The sequence below is a fragment of the Mirounga leonina genome, unplaced genomic scaffold, assembly GCF_011800145.1.
Source record: "Mirounga leonina isolate KUSES-001 unplaced genomic scaffold, KU_Mleo_1.0 Mir_165, whole genome shotgun sequence".
Taxonomy (NCBI): domain Eukaryota; kingdom Metazoa; phylum Chordata; class Mammalia; order Carnivora; family Phocidae; genus Mirounga; species Mirounga leonina.
Window position 1 is genome coordinate 63,029,706 of NW_023270415.1, and position 20,780 is coordinate 63,050,485.

The following is a 20,780-nucleotide window of genomic DNA, read 5'->3' on the forward strand; positions in this document are numbered from 1 at the left end:
TGGCTTAATGATTTGTGTTGTCACTAAAATTCCTAAAGCGATGCCAAATTTTCTTTCCAGGCTCAGGCTGCATGAAGAAAAGGTGATTAAAGATAGGCGACATCATCTCAAAACCTACCCAAACTGCTTTGTCGCAAAAGAACTGATTGACTGGCTGATTGAGCACAAAGAGGCTTCCGACAGAGAGACAGCAATCAAACTCATGCAGAAGTTAGCAGACCGGGGCATCATTCATCACGGTGAGTGAAGTAGCCACCGACATTTGAGGTAACTTGGGAGGAAACCAAGGACCACGTCTTCTATTCCAGATATGAACCTACCCATTTAGGAAATAAAATGCTTGGTCTCCTGTGCATCTCTCCCCAGTGATATTCCCTTCCTTCCTCTAAGAGGCATTTGGGTTTATTTCCATTTGCTTCTTCGTACTTTTTCCTTTCTGTATAGGCATCTCTTAGCAAGGTATCATATTGCTTCCAGTGCTTTAAATCATTATAAAAATGCATGTTTATTCTTTTACAACTTGATCAACACACTGAGATTCATCCATGTTGATGGCATATCTCTTGTTTGCTCATTTCCACTGCTACGTATGCCATATATAATTACGCCATGGTATGTTTACCCATTCTCCTGCTGATGGACATCTAAGAGGTTTCCGAGTTTTTTCTGTTACTCTCAGTGGTTCCATGAACGTTCATAAACACATCTCCTTGAAATCTTTAACCCTGACCAAGACCTTCCACATGTCCTTGTGGGCTGGAGTGCCCTTTCTCTTCACTTTAGCCCATTTTCTAGCCATTCTTCAGGTCTCTGCCTACACGCAAGCTCTTCAGAGAAGTGTCCGTTCCCTGCAGCTAGGTTACTGGGGTTACTGGTTACTCCTTCTTTGGTCTCCCACTGCAGTATCCCCTCACCTCATTCATTGCCCCCTCATGCCATATGTTAATTACATGTTGACATTTCTCTTTATCTCACTAGACATCACATTCTTTGAGGCTGATGTCTACCCCAGTATGCTCAAGAAGAATTTGTGGCATGAATGATGCATTGAATTTTGTGACCCTTTTACTAGATAATGATGGTGATGATGATGATGATGATAGCTAATATTACTGAGCACTTACTTGATTCCAGGTATTGTGCTAAATACATGCACTAAAGCATAGATTAGTGTGCTTCGGAAATTAGGTAGTAAAACAAGTCTTAATTAGCCTCTCACATCATTTGAGGAATTCAATAAGAATTTTTTTTTCTTATTTGCCTCTCTGTGTATATTGTGTTTCAGTGTGTGATGAGCATAAGGAGTTCAAGGACGTCAAACTCTTCTACCGCTTTAGAAAGGATGATGGCACCTTCCCTCTGGATAATGAAGTGAAGGCCTTCATGAGGGGACAGAGGCTGTATGAGAAGTAGGTCGCACGTGAAATCCCCCACTGTGATCTTAGCTTGTGGAGAGGAGCAGGGCTATTTCAGCCTTTTATCATTCTGACTTCAGCCTGGCTCTTCCATGTGGGATGGTTACATAACTGTTCCTTTTAATATGGGAAAACTCGATCCCTCATTTGCTTTTCTCTTTGCCAGAAATCAAGTCGATTTTGTAAGATTCTGAATAAAGAATTTATTTAAGTAGAAAATATATATTTTCTATATTTGAGTCGATCTAACAAAACTCCAGAAATAAAAACAAAAGGTTGGAGCTTGATGTTTGCCCTCAAGTAAGGCAGCTGCCTATTTTCTCTTTTGAGCACGGTTGCGTAACTCGGAGGTTTAGTCTTGCGAGTGGCTGGAGAAGCAGTGTTAAGTACAGGGAAGTTCAAGTTCAGGTCAAGAGATGAGTAGTGAGAGAACTCCAGAGAGCAGGATGGTCTGAGAGGAATAATCTCTCAGCTCTTTGAAGGGAGGAATGCCTTGTAGTCCAGGAGTATTCTGTTGCTGGGTCTCAGATCTCCCCAGTGGTCTGTCTCTGAGCTGATCTGCTGTTCCTGTGGTCTCTTTCCTATCCCACCTCTCTTGTTTTTTTCCAGAGCAGCCATTAGGGAAAGGAGTACATGGGCAGGACTCCCCCTCCTTAACTCTGGCTGCCTTTCAAATAAGTTAAAAATAGGTATTTATCCCACAAAAGAGCCTACTGTGTGGTGGGTGGGTTGATGCATGGAGAGATGGGACTGGGGAGTCAGATTAAGTAACATGATGGTTAAGAGCCAGATAAGTTTGATTCTAGCCCTGTCACCTCACCTCTGTCAACCTCAGTGTCCTCTTTTATGACCTAGGAGTGGTGATGGTACGACCTCCTAGGTGTTTAGTGTTATTGTGGGAATTAAAAGAATAAATGTGTCAAGTACTTAAATATTTAGCTTAGTGACTGTGGTATGTTGTCAGACCCCAGAGATGATAGGCATTTCAGGTATTAGTCTGATAGTGATGACCACCTGGAGCTGGTATTGTCCAGCCACTTAATGCCCCGTATGTGTTGCTTCTCCCATCACTTGCTTTCTAAACTGAAGTGTAGAAAATCCCTCGTCTCCTGGACTCACATGAATTTGAATGGAAGGGATCCATCAGCACCTCCATTTGTATACCTGATTGTGTGTGTATGTTTTGTTGCTGTTTTCTTTTTCTTTATTTATTTTTATTTAAATTCAATTAATTAACATATAGTGTATTATTAGTTTCAGAGGTAGAGGTCAGTGATTCAACAGTCTTATATAATATCCAGTGCTCATTACACCACGTGCCCTCCTTAATGCCCGTCCCCCAGTTACCCCATCCTCCTAGCCCCCTCCCCGCCAGCAACCTTCAATTTGTTTCCTATGATTAAGCGTCTACCATTGTTGCTGTTTTCTTTTACTTTCTTAGCTCCTTTTGGAAAATTCTGGCAGGTGTTAGATATTTAGATCACCAAGACAGTGCTTTCAAACTATAAGATTCTAAGTTGTCAAAGACATCCATGTCATTTCCATGGATCAGCATTGCTGTCTTTTTTTCAGTGTGCAGTTGGCTTTCCAGTCATTAGTGTTCAGTATCACAATTTCCAAGTAAACTTATTTCTCCAAACTGTTTGTGAAATTAGTACTAGGAAAAGTAATTTAATCAGTACTTAACCTTGCATGAACTAGCTGCCACCTCGCAGTCTTGGCCCCTACACTTGGTTGCTGGAACATACTTGGAACAAATTTTGGGGCCTTTGGAATGATGGCTCAGTTACCTACTTGAACAGTTTTGTTTAGCATATATATATATATATATGCTTAATCATTTTTATTGTATTTCCCATATTTCCCTGGATATCTTTTCCATGAATCTCAGCATGTACTATTATTTTGTAAGCTTTGTAGACTTTCAGAAATTATATGAAGCAGAAAATCGTTTTGTTCATAGCTCATCTTTTTAAGAATTTTATTTATTTTAATATGAAGTTTTTTTCTTTTTCTTTTTCTTTTTTCTTTTTTGCCAGAACACTTGCTTAGGATACCTCTAACATTTGTGAAAGAAGGCCTTGCAAAATATATGTTCCTTTTGTTTTTTTCTTTTTAAGATAATAACAATCAATAACATTGGTTGGTTGATAACTATGTGTCAGGCATCCTGCGTGACTAGTCCATTTGTTTGATCATCATAACAAACCCTGATTTAGGTCAATTGTACCCATTTTATGGGTGAGAAAAATGTGGCAGGGAGAGATTCAAGCTCTTACCCAAGGTCACTTCACTAATAAAAACATCTGGGATTTGATCCCAGAAGCCCAAAGCCCAAACTTATTGCTACTAGGCTATTGATAAATCTTAGAAAGCATTTTTATTATTAGGAAAGATTTATCATTATTTATTATTTATGGAGATTAAACTAATGAAGTCAATGTTTTCTTCAAAATGTAGTTTATCTTAAAATGTGACATGGGGATTGTAAATAACCTGGTATGGAATTTTCTGTAAAATTGACTGGAAATAGTCCAAGCAGACATGGGAGAAGGAGAGTAAAGTGATTTTTCTTCAAGATGAATCTACCTGTAGATTTAGGGACTAAAGAGCATAGGGAATATAATCAACGGTATCGTAACCAAAAAAAAAAGAGAGATAAATCTATATGGTATTATGTAAAATGTGATAGAAACAATATCTTTTATTTGTAAGTTGAGCTCCTCAGAGCACTTCCACTAGCTTATTTTATCTGAATTCTCTCAGTAGACTAATAATAGAATAGTAAATAATAATAGAAATAATAGTATAGAAATTGACAGTATAAAATACAATATAAAATAGATGGGACGTTACGTTACCGCCCCGTTTCTCAGAAGGAGCTTCTGGGACCTGAAGCAGTAAGGTCATTTCTGTGTGATGGTGATACAGAGTGAGAGGGTAGCAGGTGTGTGGGCTGTCACTCTCCACCCCCCCCACCAGCTCTGGGGGGCTGGCTGTATTGTCAATATTTCCTTTTTGCTCTCTTCTTGCTTGTTTGTTCTCTGTTATTAATAGAACTTTGTGAAACCAGGTGGTTTCTATCTGGGGTTTTGCTGAACCAGGCTGATTTGGGGGCACCTGGCTTTCTAACCTGTAGAGTTTCTCAGTCTGCTAGTTCATAAGACAAAGCTGTATTTCAAAACTAAAATTCAGTGACTCTGCTACCTCTTAGGATCCACGTCGCTCCCGTTAATTTAATTCAGAGGTACTCAAACGAATACCAGTTAAGGGGCAAAAGCCGGCCCTTTCAGGGGGTCCCGCCATGAGGAAGGTTAAGGGAGAGCTGAGGACATGAGTCCTCTGCATAGTGAGTGACAGTGGGTGTGGTTTTCAGAGTCACCCAGACCTGCTCTTCAATCCCAGCCTTCCAGCTGGCTTGCTCTGCGACCTCAAGCCGGCCGCTGAACCTCACTGATCTGTAGTCATAAGTGGAGGTAAGGCTGGGTCTCACTTGGAAAGGCGATGGGGAGGATTTTACAGTCTGTACATTGCTAAGCACAGCACTTGGCACAGAGTGAGCGCCCAAGAAATGTTAGCTGCTGCTGTTAGAGTAGTAAATCATAGTATAAATAAATGATACCTATTATTATTTAGCCTAGCACAGAAGTAAGAGCCTAGGAGCCAGGCTGCCTGGGTGTGAATCCTGGCTCTGTGCCTCATTGGCAAGTGGCTTCACCACTCTGTGCCTAAATTGCCTGCTAGTAGTTGGATCTATTGACTGTATCCACCTTTCAGACTTCTTGTGGGGCTTAAATGAACTAACGGGATGTGTAAGGTACACAGGACAGGGCCTACCTCAGAGTATGAGCGTATCCTGTCACTCATCTCCTGCTACCAGCTGGAAAGGGTGTGAGAAAGAGGATGTGTGCCCCTGGATCAATGCCCAGGCTTTGTCATTTTGAGCAATTCATCTGAGCACATTCAAGGCACAATGCACTCCCATCAAAAAGCTTTCGTCAAACCTTCACTATGGCCTGAAGGTGCCTAGAATAAGGCATGCCATCTCTCCAGGAGGGGCTTCCTGTTTCCCACTTAATTTTGCATGGGTCCAAATACCCCAGACACACAACACATGAACATAATTCACATTCTCCCAAACAGTACAATTTTTACTTTTCAAATGAGACCTGCGTGAGCAGGATAAATATCCGTAACCTAGAAGAACAACGTTGAATTTGTGTCCGCTGCTGTCTTGTGTAGAAGATATTTTAGGTGCATATTCCAAACTATAAAATTTGATTATCATTCAGCAGTTGGCAAAATAGACCACTTTAAAACAGGTTGAACTCAGGATTATCAAGTGCTCTCTATACTGATAAATAGAGGTAGCTATAAAGGAGAAAATGAGTTGAATGTACAATTTGGAATTTCCTTACTAAAACTAGTAGTTGAAATGTACATCTTAAACTAACCTTGATTTCATTGTGAGATCTGGAGGAGACTTCTCCGTTCTAATTTAACCTCAGTCTTAACATGGAGGTAGCTCTCTTCTAGTCTGGTTCATACAGACATTAGTTTAGTTTTTCGCCTAAAGGGCCTTTGGTTTTCTCAGCAGCAAGAGTTTCTCTCTCCAGCCACTAATAGTCTATTTAGTTGGCTGCGGAGTATAAGCCTGATTGAAGCATCGCTTTAAACTCCCTGTGTGCCATTAATCTCAGTTGCGTTCCCACTGCTTCCTTTATATTCTCTCCTCCTCCATAGCACTGAAGGGAAATATAAGGGAGAAACTATATCCAAAGGGGAAAAGCCCTTTTGTGTGTTTTATCTTATCAGAGGTCTCTCTACCATGTGTCCCTGGGATCTTTTTCCTGTTCCCGCCCAGTGCCTGGCACAATAAATATTTGTTGAATGAACAAAGGACTCTGCATGCTGTGATTGCTGTGAGCTGCTGAGCCTGTTCCATGAAAGAGCTACAGAGAACTTGCTTTTAATGGCAAACAACAGTAGACAGAGATTTACCTTGTCTCGCCTCCTTAGAGTTTACAAAGCATCTTATGCATTAACATGTTTGATCCCCTGTACAACTCTGGGAGTTAAACCCTGGAGACACAATTAATCCCATTGTAGAGATGGGGAACATGAGCTAGAGAGAGGTTTAATGACGGATGTAACTCTAAAGCGTGGACCTGGAGCAAAAAAAAAAGTCTTCAAGCTTTTGACTCTGTCTTGTTCCATTTCTGGGATAGAAGGGCTTTTCAAGTGGAGATACTGAGTTCTATGAATGGATTCACATTTTGTGTTCAAAATGTGTTTTAATTATTCTGCAAACTTTAATAAAAATACTATCTAATGGGCTATGTACAGCACTGTCACAGTTTCCTTGTGCAGCCCAGTTTGACAGTGATTCATAGAATCTTGGAAGAAATGTTTCCTGTCTTGGTTTATTTGAAGAGTGTCCTGGGATTGCATTGTAAGTGGGTTAAAAGTTGTTCCCTTGTGCAATGGCTTGTCTGAGTGACAAGGGATGATTTCAGTACTGCATAACTGATACCAAGAACTGGTAAGAGTCTTGAGATTTTACCCTACTTGCAAGCTAACTAGTTTGCCTGCTGCCATTTCTTGGGTACAGGCAGAAGACAGGAGACCCCTGGGTCAGAGACAAAGGACAGTTTGTTACTCTCAGCAATAGTAATAACCAGAGTATCATCATTTTCTGGAGCCAGTTCCCCAAGCTTTAGTTCCCATAGAATAGCACAATGGGGGCCAGATGACACCTGCAAGGGTTGGGTTACAGAACAGGATCCCAAGCTTGAGGAACCTGAATTTTTTGTAGTAGTCTTTAAGCAAACTGCTCTTTAGCACAGAGTGAGACATTATCTTTCTCATACAGGACAGTAAGCCAATCTGCCCTTTTGCTTCAGAGACAGACACTATCTACCTTCCAAGTCTGTTCACTATACAAGCATTCTTGAAAAGATAGTTTAGAACATAAGCTGTCAATATTTCTACTTGCAAGAAATAAAGAGATGTGTGAGATCCATGGGGAATTATCTCCTGGCAACTAAAACAAAATGCACAAATTGATTGGATTTTGTAGCTGATTATTGAGGGAGCAATAAATAGCCTCACCAGTCCTCTTACTTCTGTATTTTGTGTGTTAACCAAAACTACCTTACAGATTTCACTGTTTAACTTTTATAAGTAAATGTTGTGTTATAAGCATGAAATTTTAAAAACATGGGATTTTCTGTAAAATTTTATTTGAGAAAAGAGGTTCATTGTTTAAAAAGTTTTAAAGTGGTGCTTTTTAAAAGGGCCATCATCTCTTCTCACAGGGTGTTTAACAACCATTTTAGAACAAAAATGTAAGTGGTTTCATTATGTGTGCAGCTCTATGCAGAGTCATGGGAAACTTTTGACCTAGAACCACATCCTTGTGGTTCTAATCATCGCTTCTTTCTTTTCTTTTTTAAAAAAAGTTTCTTTATAGCAGGTCATGCAAAATTGTGTGTTTCACCTGATTGGTTATTAAAATGTTTAATAATTTGCCTGTCAGGGAGAGACCATATAGAGCAAACTCGCTGTTTTATCATTTTCAGTATCAACAAAAATTTTATATTGCAGTTATTTTCAAATAATTTCTCTATCTAAACACTGCCTTATACATTCTAAGTGGAGTTTAAAGTATGGAGGAGAATGTGTATGCATGTTGAAATCAACCAGCCCCGGTTCACCCAATTTTGTTGGTTTTCTTATTTTTAACAGCTGCAGCTTCAGCCTGCAAAGGAAGGGCCAGCTAGGAGCCGACCTCATGGCTAGTTTGGTCCAGGTAGCTGAGCTCAGGCCTGTTCTCCGGGAATAGAACTAGCCAGTGTCTGCACATTTGGTGATGCCCAGATTCTGGGAGGTGGGGGTGGTGAAATGCATCTGGGAACACAGAGCTGTTAGAAACACTTCACACTCATCATGGTGGTGATCACCAAAACAAACAAACAAACAAATAATAAATCACAGTGTTTGTGAGGATGTAGAGAAACTGGAACCCTTGTGCCTTGATGGTGGGAATGGTGTGGCTACTGTGAAAAATGGTATGGGGGGAGGGGTCCTCAAAAAATTAAACATATAGTTACCAGATGATCCAGCAATTCCACTTCTGGTATGTACCCAAAGGAATTGAAATCAGGGACTTGAACAGATATTTGTGCACCCATACTCATGCATTATTTACAATAAACAAAAGGTCAAAGTAGCCAGTGACCATCGATGGATGAATGGATAAACAAAATGTGGTGTTTACATACAATGGAATATTATTTAGCTTTAAAAAGGAAGAAAATTCTGACACATGCTATGATACGGATGACAACATTATGCTAGTTAAGTAGCATCAGTCACGAATGGACAAATGTCATATGATTCCACTTATGCGAGGTCCCTAGAGGACTCAACTTCATAAAGACAAAGAGTAGGTTGCCAGAGACTGGGGGAAGGAGGAACGGGGAGTTATTATTTAGTGGGTATAGAGTTTCAGTTGGGAAGATGAAAAAGTTCTCGAGATGGATGGTGGCGATGATTACATAATCATGTGACTGTATTTAATGTTACTGAACTATACCCTAAAAATAGCTAAAATGGTAAAAATTTATGTTTATTGACCACAATTAAAAATAGATAAAATAAATTAAAATTTTAAAAAATCACTAAAAAAAAGGGCTGGCCAGAGATGTGCAGGAAGCAGTCAGGCTTCTTAAAGTACCCGCAAGCAGGAGAAAGACAAAGCAAGGTGCTATCCGTACTTTTAGGGCCAGGTGTTGATCAGAGGAATTGAAGAGACAGTGAAGTAAGTCTGCAGATGCTGATGAGAATGATGAAAGCAGCAAACATAGGGCATGATTGATGCCTATTGTATACTAAGCTCTTCACATGTGTTGTCTCATTAAAGCCTCATTCTAAACTAATGAGATAAGTACTGTCGTTCTCCCTTTGGCAGATAAGGAGATCCAGGCTAGAGAGGTGAACCAAGTTACTTACCTTCACAGCCAGAAAGTATGAGGACCATTTCCAACCCTGGTTTCCAGCTTCAGAGCCTATGATCTTAACTGTTTTTCAGTCTGCGTGTTCTACTTCGCAGTTTCTGTTGCCTCAAGCCAGGGTGGTAGCAGAAACGAAGACCACTAAATGATAGTAAACCATACACAGCTTAACAGACTTTTAAATGGATGTGAAGAAAGTCTTTGGGTCTGGTTTGGGAAATCGTATTCTCCTTACTGTTCCTTGGCAATGCCATCCCTCTATAATTTATGGCAGTAATAGTCAAGCTTTGTTAACATGCAGAATGGGCAACAGGCCAGCTATGTTTGTGAGAAGCCATCAGCCCTAGCTTGTTGTCTACAGATTTCTAGCTCTAGGTGTTACTTAGAAATGGTTTTAAAGTAAACGCATTGCTGCTTGAACAGTAGACTGGATTCACGGATGCTGGAGGTGGACAGTGCTGGTTATTTCTGCCATATTTCCCGGATCCCGTGTAATTTCAGGGCTGTGGACCAAGTCTCTGTAACATTCACCTTGCCAATCAATCTCTGTTGCTCCTTTTCAACTTGGTAAAATGAAAAAGCGATTTAAGATTTCTGGAGTTGGGGAAGCATGGGTCAGAGTTCTTGGCCTGCCTCTCACTGAAACATTCAACCTTTCTGACCCTGTTTTTTCCATCTATAAAATTGGAAGAAAATGTATAATTCACGGATTTGTTGTGAGGACTGAGGTAAAGCTCAGCAGAGCCTCATCTAAGGCAGGATGTGTTGTATTTCTAATCTGTAAGGAAAAATGCATACAGTCAAAAGTATCCTTGCGTTACCCAGATTGCATAAAAAAACACGTGCCTTTCTACACCAAAGTTATATTCAGCATGGTGAGCCTCCCAGCCTGGACATGGGACGTTTCTGTTCTCCAGATCCATCCCCTCTGGTTCCCAGCCCTCTGTGTGCCCCAGGAGGCTGACCTACATGGACTGAGGTCATCACCAGACTCCACGGCCATTGCCTCAGTCTGTGAGAGGCATGAGCAGGAAGTAAGTGGGAGCGAGGACAGTGAGGTCAGGGTAATATTTCTCTGTTCCCTCCCCAGTATTGAAGGCCTCAGTTTCTATCAGGCAGCCCTCTCCTTCCCCACATCTCTTTTAGGCTTTGGAAACTTCCCTCCCTCCAGAATCCTCAGGCATATAGAGTTGTTAATGATCACTGCAGTCTGCTAGTCTGGGAGCTTTACTTGGTCATTGTCTTTAACCCTTCCCATAGCATCAGTAGCTCTTTTATTATGAACTACCTTTTAGCAGCTCATTTCCACATCCATGTTGTTTCCTGCTGGGACCCCGATTTATAAAGCCCATGAGACCCACCTGGGCACTGAAACGTGTTATCATGTAGCTCCTTGAGTGGGCAGGCAGGCAGAATTGCCCACACTCTGTCCATAGAAAATTCACTTGCTCTTTCCGTTTTCTCTGAGCATGTGCCATGCATGATGTGATGGTTGGAAATGGCACAGGGTTCTCTCAGTCACCACTGTTGCGCAAGTATGGTGTGTGGTTGGATTGAAGCGGCTTATTTTGGCTCCCTTTCTGCCCCTCTTTCACCCTGGGTTCTAGCCCAGCAACTACAGCAGCCATCTCTCCAAGTGACTGGGTCTCATTCTCTCCTGCTGGACCAGAAGCCCATTGATGTCATGGACCTTGGTCATTCTTATTTAGGAAAGAAGTCAATGGTTAGCCCCTTTCTCTTTTTCCTAACCTGTGGCATGTTCAAATTTGAGTAAAACCAGGAGTAGATATTTGATCATCTAAGATCACTCTATTTGTATTTACTCATTCTAGGGTCTTAGTGTAGACATTCAAAGAATAAGAATAGTAAACATAGCCATCATTTACTGAACACTTTCTGCTCTAGGCACCATCCTAAGTATTTTTCACACATTATTTCACTTAATTCTTCCTACACCTCTTAAGAGGGAGAGAGTTTCACCATGAATTTCCAGGTAAGGCAAGTGACTTTGAGATGGGCCAAGGAACATGCTTTAAACCTTCAGTTGCTAAAGAGTGATCCTGCAAAAATTGCTCATAGTGCACGCTCTTCACTTTCCCACAGTTGGCATTAAAATTTAAAAATTTAAATTTGAGTGAACCTGTAGAAATTAAATATCATCTCTAATATGCTTTGAATACAATGACCCTCGCTTACATCTGGAAGAGATCAAGAACTCAGAGTCCTTTCTAGAGGAAATACATTATTTGTTTTTAAATGTTGAAGTTCTAGAGTGAATGGATCAAGGGCATGAGGAGGCTATGCTAGGCATTCTGCCGCAACGGGGAAAAAGAACACACACAGAGTAGAAGAGCAGACAGGACCTTCTGAGAGAAGAGGCACATTTTGGAGCAAAGTAGAAGTAGATGTTTTAGGAGTGATACCAGAGGAAGGCGTGGCTGGGAGTTTTTAAGGAAGGAGAGTATTCTTACATTAGAGGCTTTGTATGGAAGCTCCCCTGGGTAGGTGGCTTTGTCTTTAAATGTCAAGATGAATCCAAGAGGTGTAGTTGCTGTATTGTTTATCTTGCTTTATTTGCTAAATGAAAACATCCCTACTTAATTACCATCTCTTCACACAGAGCTGGGGAGTGTAAGCAAAGACATTGTTCCACCAAATGAAAAGAGCACCAAATTGACAGAAAGCATTTATTAATTTCAGAGCTTCTAACAAAAGAGTCTTTCAGACCAGAATGAAAGGCAATCCAGATTTTTAACTTTATCAAATTTAAATTTGTAGTCAAAGTTTAAAGTTTAACTACAAAGTTAAATTTATTGAACTGTAATATACATAAAGTACACATTATTCTAAGTGTGCAGCTCAGTAAATTTTCACAAATTTAACACACTTATGAACCCACCATCACCCAAATAGTATTTTTTTTTTAAATTCTCCTCTGTAGTCTACCATAATTTAATATTCTAAACAAAATTGACGTTAGCATCAGTGTTAGTGTTCATTAGAATATAAAATATCTTTTTAAGTAATTAAACTTCCTTGGCTTTTATGTGTTTCATCTGTCACCTGAATGCCACTACCTCTCCCCAGATGCCTGGAATTGGTTCTTCTGGTTAGTCTGAACTTTTGTACAACCTGATGAGGATTGAAAAGAGTTGACAAGGGTCTATTCTTAGGGGTGTGTGTATGTACCTCTGTGTATCATTTGCTCACTGCTGCTTTGTGACAGGTGATATTCTAGACACTTTTATAGATTAGCTAGAGTTTTTACAACCCCATTGAGGTAAGCATTATTATCTTTATTACATACAATAAGAAATCCAGGATCATAGAGCCAAACCACAGCTTGGAAATCATAGTACAGAGATTGAAACCCAGGACTGCTTCTCATTGCCCCTCTTTCTTGAACCGTTTGTGCTAATAGGCAAGAGCAGAGGAGAAGGTAATCAACCAGATCACTCCTAGTTTCCTTGCTTCCCTTTCATATCCGTATACTTCTAACTCTATTGTGGCATTTATCTGTCTTGTCCATAGGTTTTTAATGTTTGCTTTTCCACTGGATTGTAAACAATTAAGCTCAAGGGCCATGTCTTTTCATTTCTGCATCTCCTGGGATATAGAAGATGCTCAATAAATATTTATTGAATTAATGAATGAATATGATTTTTAACAGCTTTATTGAGATGTAATTCATATACTATATAACTGACCCATTATATTATACATGTTAATGGTTTTCAGTATATTCACAGATATGTGGAATCATTACCACAATTGTAGAACATTCTCATCACCTCAAAAAGAAGCTCCGTTAACTCTTATCTGTCACTTCCCTATTCTTTCATCTATCCCTAAGCAACCACTAATTTACTTTCTGTCCCTATAACTTTTTCTGCTCTGAACATCGCATATGAATGGAACGATAAAATGCATGGTCTTTTGTGCCTGGCTTCTTTCATTTATTATGTTTTCAAGGTTCATCCATTTGTAGCTTGTATCAGTACTTCTTTCATTGTGTAGCCAAATACTATTCCATTGTATGGATAGATAAGATTTTCAGTTTCATCAGTGGGTGGGTATTTGGGTTGTTCTACCTTTTGACAATAATGAATAGTGTTGCTATGAACATTTGTGTACTAGTTTTTCTGTGCACATATGTTTTCATTTCTTTTGGACATATAGTGAGGAGCAGAATGGCTGGATTGTGTAGTGGTTTGAGGAACTGAGTGTTTTCTGAAGTGGCTGCACTGTTTTACATCCCCACCAATAGTGTGTGAGGCATCCAATTTCCGCACATCCTTGCAAACAACTTGTTAATATCTGACTTTTTTATTCTAGCCAACTAGGGGGTGTGAAGTGATAGCTCATTGTGGTTGGTTTTGATTTGTGGTTCCTGATGACCAATGATGCCTATCATCTTTCTATGTGCTTACTGACCATTTGTAAATCTTCTCTGGCCTATTGAATCATTAGTCCACTTTGAAATTGGGTTATTTATCTTTATTATTGAGCTTTAAGTGTTCTTTATGTATTCTGGATGCAAATGCATTGTCAGATATATGCTTTGCAAATATTTTCTCCCATTCTGTGAGCTGTCTTTTCACATTCTTGCCAGTGTCTTTGAAGTGTAAGAGTTATAAATGTCGATCTAGTCCAATTTGTTTTTTCTTTTGTCACTGGTGCTTTTGGTGTCCTATCTAAGAATCCTTGGCCAATCCAAAGTCTTGAAAATTTACCCTTATGTTTTCTTGTAAAAATTTTATGGTTTAGCTCTTACACTTAGGTCTTTAATATATTTTGAGTTATTTTTTTGCATAGGGTGTGAGGTAAGGGTCCAACTTCATTTTTTTTTTTTTTTTTTTTTGCATGTGGCTCTCTAATCATCTCAGCACAATTTGTTAAAAAAAAAAAAAATTCTTCCCATTGGGTGGCCTTGGAACCCTTGTTAAAAATCAGTTGACCACAGATATATCAATGATTTTAACAGTGATTTTAAATCTGTTTTGAGAGTGGAGTCTTATGATCGTACAACATAAAATCTTGGTTGGGAAAAGAGACCAGAGCCTGTTTCCCTTCCTCTTTCACACCACCTCCACAAAAGTACAGTACAAAGTGGTCCCATGAACATGCACCAAAGTAGCACCTACTTGTCATTGTGTTCAGTTTTTTAACTGTATCAGTTCATTGTGTTCACTTTCTTACCTTTTAAAGTATATGTATTTTCCCTAGTTGGTATTGTCCTCAGTTTGTCTTCATGGCTTCATCTTACCTCTCCTAAGCTTCTTTCTTTACCCCTATTCTTTCTTTGTTTTTGGTCTCAAATGCTTCTGTTTTCTAATAATTATGGAAGCATTCAGTACAAATAGTAACCATTCCCTTAAAAGGAGACTTAAAATTTGTTTTAGAATCCAGCTTCCCTGGACAGTTGTTGGAAAAGTCTAACAGGTTGGAATTGTTTTGAAGACATTGTAAAAATGCTCAGCTTCTCATCTTCTTGTGTAATTTTCCAGTTATGAAACCATGGCTGCATGTGGCCCTTAGGGCAGCTGTAGCCTTGCGGTTGTACTCGGCTTCTGTCTAAAGCTGGTTCAAGTTCTGTAAATATTTACTACAACAACACTAAAAACCATGAGCAGTGGGAAAATTACAACTTAGGTTCCAAAATATCAGTCTCCTCAAGCATAAAACCAGCACTAAAAATTCTAGTTTTTCTTCCAGCAGATTTAAAATAACAAGCAAGGAGGAATTTCACCTTTCAAAGACAAATCACCCTCTCTATTCCTGTTGCTTGTGATATTCTTAGTTTTTCCTCAGTTGATTAACAAATATTTGTTGAGCACTTCATGTATACGCCTTCCCTAAGCTCAGTTTTTTTGTTTTTTGTTTTTTTAAGAAATAAGAACATTTAAGGCATGGTGTCTATCTTTCAGAAGCTTCTAGCTTAGCTGGAGTGCATTAAAAATTGAATGGATATATAAACCATGCACTGATTTTAAGTTCAAAACAGAGAGAGAGCTGTCTGGATTGCACTTTAGTTGGGATAGTTTCAAAGAGGAGTTAGTACTTAATCCAGCCCTTTAAAGCCGAGGCCCACTGTGTCATTTAGCACCTACTGCAAATGAGAACCAGGTAACTTTTTGCCCTTTCCTTCCGGCTATTGCAGTCATTTCCACACAGGACTGCTCATGAGGAATTAGGGCTGGACTTTAGCCCTCCTTTTTACCTGAAGCCAGGTTTCCTTGTACAGTGAACAACCTATATCACTGTACAGTGAGCCCCCTCCCCTTTGGAAGGTAGTTTGGATTTCTTCAAGAAAGAAAGGAGAGGAGATGTGAGGGAACAGCATGAGTAAAGAATGAAGATGAAAATGAGGATGTTCAATTCAGTGTATAATATGAAGACGAAAGCAGGAGTGAAAGCAGATAAAAGATATTTGTTGGCAAAGAATGTAAAATGCTGTTTTTCCTTTCTTCTCACCCTTTCCAGTATGTACTATTTTTACTCACAAATATTAAATGAATAGTTTTCTGATTACTTGTTCCAAGTCTAATTATTATGAAAATTATGTTAATTTATCTGTGTAACATCTGTTCTATAGATAATACCATAGTACTTAAAAATACCAATGCTCATGTAAGCATTTCTACCTAATTAATCCTTTCTTTCTAATCACAGAAGTCAATGTTATACATTCAAACTGTAAGTTGGGAGCATACATGTATAAATATATAATTTATACATTGGGAGCTACTTTATTGTATTGGGTATTAATATAAGCATTTTGTCAGGAACAAGTCATCCAGTTAAATATAAACTTAACCCTGGGGCACCTAGGTGGCTCAGTCAGTTGAGCATCCAACTCTTGATCTTGGCTCAGGTCAGAATCTCAGGGTCGTGAGATCAAGCCCCGTATGGGGCTCTGCACTGAGCTTGGAGCCTGCTTAATATTCTCTCTCTCCCTCTGTCCCTCCCCCTGCCCCTCTTCTCCTGTGCATGTGTGTGTACATGCTCTCTCTCTAAAAAAAAAAAAAAAAACCAACAAAACAAAACTTAACCTTAATATAACTTCTTTATTGATTGATAGCATTTTTCCCCAGTTACAAAAACAGTACTTTCTCTCTGGGGAATAATTTGAGTAATAGAGTATTCCATTAAAAAGAAAAGAAAAATCATTCACAAACTACCCCCAGGAGTAAGAAATTCTTTTAATATTTGGGTGAATGAATTTTTAATTTTTAATGGTTATCATGTATATAAAGTTACATATTTTGCCTTTCAAAATGATTTATCATTATGCTAACACAGGACTTTTTAAAAAGCTATCTTTCTAAATCCTAAAGCACCTTTTTGGCCACATAGCCCATGGGTCATTGTGACTCTCCCTAGCTTGTGCCCTTGAATACCATTTACCTATGTTCTCATGTTATATAGGGCCTTCTCAGCTATTTTGAATTTTTTTTTTTTTCAGTGCACAAGGAGATCACTATCAGCTTACTTCTATTTCTGTTCTGGCCCCTAAATGTAGCAGTTCCTTCTATTGTAATGCTGCCTTCCCCTTAGATTAAAGTGAGTCTGGGAAATCTGATTCAGATATATATCCAGGAAAGGTTGAAATCGACTCACATGCACAATCAAAATCTGTTGCGTTCATGCTTACAGGAGGCAAGGATTGTTAATGCCTAGCACCATATTTGGCATGTGGCTTTATGTCATGATTATAGGCCAGAGCAGGACAATTTTGACTAAAACTGAATTTGTTCTATAAAATATGAGAGTTTCTGAGCATCGTATACACTTCTGATTACTAATTAAAATAGAGTTGTTATTCTTCTCTGGAGAACCGCACACAGAATCTTAATTCATCTTGCCACAGAGGGTTTTGATTTGATCAAATAATGGCTCCATCTAGAAAACTTTTATCATCATCACCACCAACATCATCATCATCACCACCAACATCATCTTCATCATCATCATCATCACCATCATCGTCATCATCATCACCACCAACATCATCATCATCATCATAGCTAAAATGTATCCAGTGTTTCAGGGGCAGCTGGCACTGACTGAAGCATTTCATGCATTATCCCGCTCCCGCTGCAGAGCTCCCCAAATAGTCACCCTTATAATCCCCAGTGTACACCTAGGGAAGCAGGGTCATGCAGTTAACACGTATGCAGAGTTAGGATTTAAAGCGGGATTTGTCTTGAATCCCATGTTTTTAAAACTACCCTATAAGTAAAGTAAAAAATATTAAATAAATGAGGAAGAGAAAACACACAACTGTAAATGAGCTATAACTATTGAAATTGGCCTTTCAGTTGGTTAATGAAAATAAATCAGTGTGGTACCTGCTCTCCCAGATGGTTCCAAATATTCCCACCTCTTCCTATGCACGCATGTTGCTCTTTCCACGAAGAGGCGGTGCATGTATCCCCTCCCGTTGAGTCTGGCCTGAGTTTGATGGCTTTAATAAAGGCAATTCAGGGCAATGACATTCTGTGACTTCAGAGCCTGGCAGTTAAGAAGGCCTGGCTGGGTTGATTGGTTTTTGATGAGTGCCAAGATAATTCAATGGAGAGTGAATCATCTTTCAACAAATGGGGACGGAACAGCGGGATAGCCACGTGCAAAAGAATGAAGGTGGGCCCCAACCCCATGCCTTACAGAAAAATGAGCTCAAAATGGATTATGGAACTAGATGTAAGGACTAAAACTGTAAAACTCTTAGAAGAAGACATAGGAGCAAATACATTTTCCTGGGCTTGGGCCAGGCAGTGGTTTCTTAGCTGTGACACTAAACACACAAAGAACAAAACGAGAAAAATGGAGAATTTAGACCACTTCAAAAAAAATTTTTTTTAAAGATTTTATTTATTTATTTGAGACAGAGAGAATGAGAGACAGAGAGCATGAGAGGGAGGAGGGTCAGAGGGAGAAGCAGACTCCCTGCCGAGCAAGGAGCCCGATGCAGGACTCGATCCCGGGACTCCAGGATCATGACCTGAGCCGAAGGCAGTCGCTTAACCAACTGAGCCACCCAGGCGCCCCATAGACCACTTCAAAATTTAAAACTTTGGGGTTACAAGCAATATCATGAAGAAAATGAAAAGACAACCCACAGAATGGGCAAAAATATTGGCAAATCATATGTCTGATAATGGACTTGCATCCTGCATGTAAAAAGGACATTTAAAATTCAAAAATAAAAAGACAAGCAACCTAGTTTTCAAAATGAACTAAGGTTCTGAATAGACATTTTTCCAAAGAATATGTACAAATGGACAATAAGCACATCAAAATATGCTTAATATTATTAATCATCAGGGAAATGGAAATGAAAACCACAGTGAGATACCACTTTACACCCACTAAGGTGGTGCTAAGAAAAACGAATGGATGGTAGCAACTGCTAGCGAGGATATGGAGAAATTGGAACCCTCACACTTTACTGGTGGGAATGAAAATGGTTCAACCACTATGAAAATAGTCCAGCAGTTTCCCAGAAGGTTAAACAGAGTTACCATGTGATCCAGCAATTCTACTCTTAGGTGTATATGAAGACATGTCTACACAAAGTTGTATATGAATATTCATAGCAGCATTATTCATAAGAACCAAAAATGGAAACAACCCAAATGTCCATCAACTGATGAATGGATAAACAAAAAGGTAGTATATCCATACAATGGAATATTATTTGGTCATACTAACTGTGAAAGGAATAGAAGACTAATACATGCTCCAGAATGGATGAACTTTGAAAACATTATGCTAAATGAAAGAAACCAGTCACAAAGGACCACATGTTATATGATTCTATTTCTATGAACCGTCTAGAGCAAGCAAATTTGTAGACGCAGAACACACATTAGTGTTTGCCTAGGGATGGGGCAGTGGGGAAGTGGGGAATGATTGTAATGGGATTTCCTTTTGGGGTGATGGAAATGTTCTAACATGGATTGGAATGATGGTTGTGTCCTCTGTGTATAAATGCTGTTGAATTGTACATGTTAAATGGGTTAATTGTATGGTAAGTAGATTAGGTTTCAATAAAAACCATAAACAAGTTCTGGTAGCATCTGCCTCCTCCCTCTTGAGCTCTGCATCTCAACATCCAGCCTGCCTCACTGGACAGAAAGGCTATGTTGACTCAGGAGCATGGCAGCACCAGATACCTAGCCCTAGCCACCGTCTGCCTGCGAACACATGATGGACCCCTAGCAAGAGTGATAGAGGAACTGCCCACTTGAGCCCCAGGCAACCCAAGAATACTTAGATATAATGAACTGGTGGTTGTTTAAAAGCCACCAACCTTGAGGATAGCTTGTTACATAGCAAAACATAATTGGAACAAGTAGTAAGTCTTGCCTTAACACTATGACCATATATTAGTACCAAAATCAAATCCCACGAAAGTCTTTATCTTAGAGAAGAAACTGTATAGGGACATTATTTGATTTTAAGAAGAAATGAAATAAGGAAGAACTAAGGCTGGCGGGGACATGTTTTAAATGGCAAGCTGAATCAGTGCAGGAGGGCCTGCCAAGTGGTCTCTTTCCTAAAGCTCACATTGGCAATAGCAGCTTACCAGCCACTTGTCCAGAGGCCACCAGCGACTTAGCAGGAGCTCTAGAGGTCTGGCAGGTCATGTTTCTGGTTACAAGAGGTGACACAAGTAAACCCTCTCCACTTGTCCTCCCCACACCTGAAAGGAAAATCGCTGAGCTAGAAGGGATGGAGTGTAATAAAGAGAGAGAAAAGCCTGGTGGGTCCATCTGTGTCTTAAATGGAGACTATCAACCAGGCAGGAATCTAGATTCCCAATCCTGTGCCCAGCCATGACTTTCATATAATAGGACTCTGAAGATTCAGCTGGGGAGACAGGAGGGAGTGCAGAGGAGTTTCTGTTGTCGTTTCATAGCTGTTGGGCACAAATCCATCCTGCCCTGGGATAGACACCGTGATTTATTAAGTAGTGTAAACACTTTGTATATACCTCGTCTTTTATACTGTAAAGCTGTTTTATTCACACTCATAGATGATTTTCACAATCATGGGTGAAAAATAGGATTATACCCTGGAGAAAAAGGAGGCTGAAACAAAGAAAAGTGGCTTGTTTTATATCTTACAGCTAAGTGATCTATTCTGAATAAACTTAAGTCTTCAAATTACTAGCCCAGCGTCCTTTCCACAACAGAACTGGGCTCTAAGTCTGAAAGCACTGAAAATGCACATCCTGTGAATGGACATTCAGCTGTGGAGGTTCATTTACCCCAAATGAAATGATTTATAAATATGTATAATGTGCTTCTTTGCATGACCTTGAGCAAGTTTCCTACCCGCAACA

At 39.6% G+C, this 20,780-nt stretch overlaps 1 protein-coding gene across 3 annotated transcripts in view; it reads left to right on the forward strand.

Moving 5' to 3' along the window:
* The window catches only part of DEPTOR (DEP domain containing MTOR interacting protein), a 123,362-nt gene that overhangs the window by 40,907 nt on the left and 61,675 nt on the right, over positions 1–20,780 (forward strand). For all 3 annotated transcript variants that reach the window (XR_004680545.1, XM_035011830.1, XM_035011831.1), the window contains exons 2-3: positions 61–239; positions 1,286–1,409. Coding sequence is in view for 2 of the 3 variants with exons in the window: in XM_035011830.1 (XP_034867721.1) it covers positions 61–239; positions 1,286–1,409 (303 nt within the window). In the remaining variant the exon portion in view is untranslated. The remainder of the gene's footprint in view (positions 1–60; positions 240–1,285; positions 1,410–20,780) is intronic.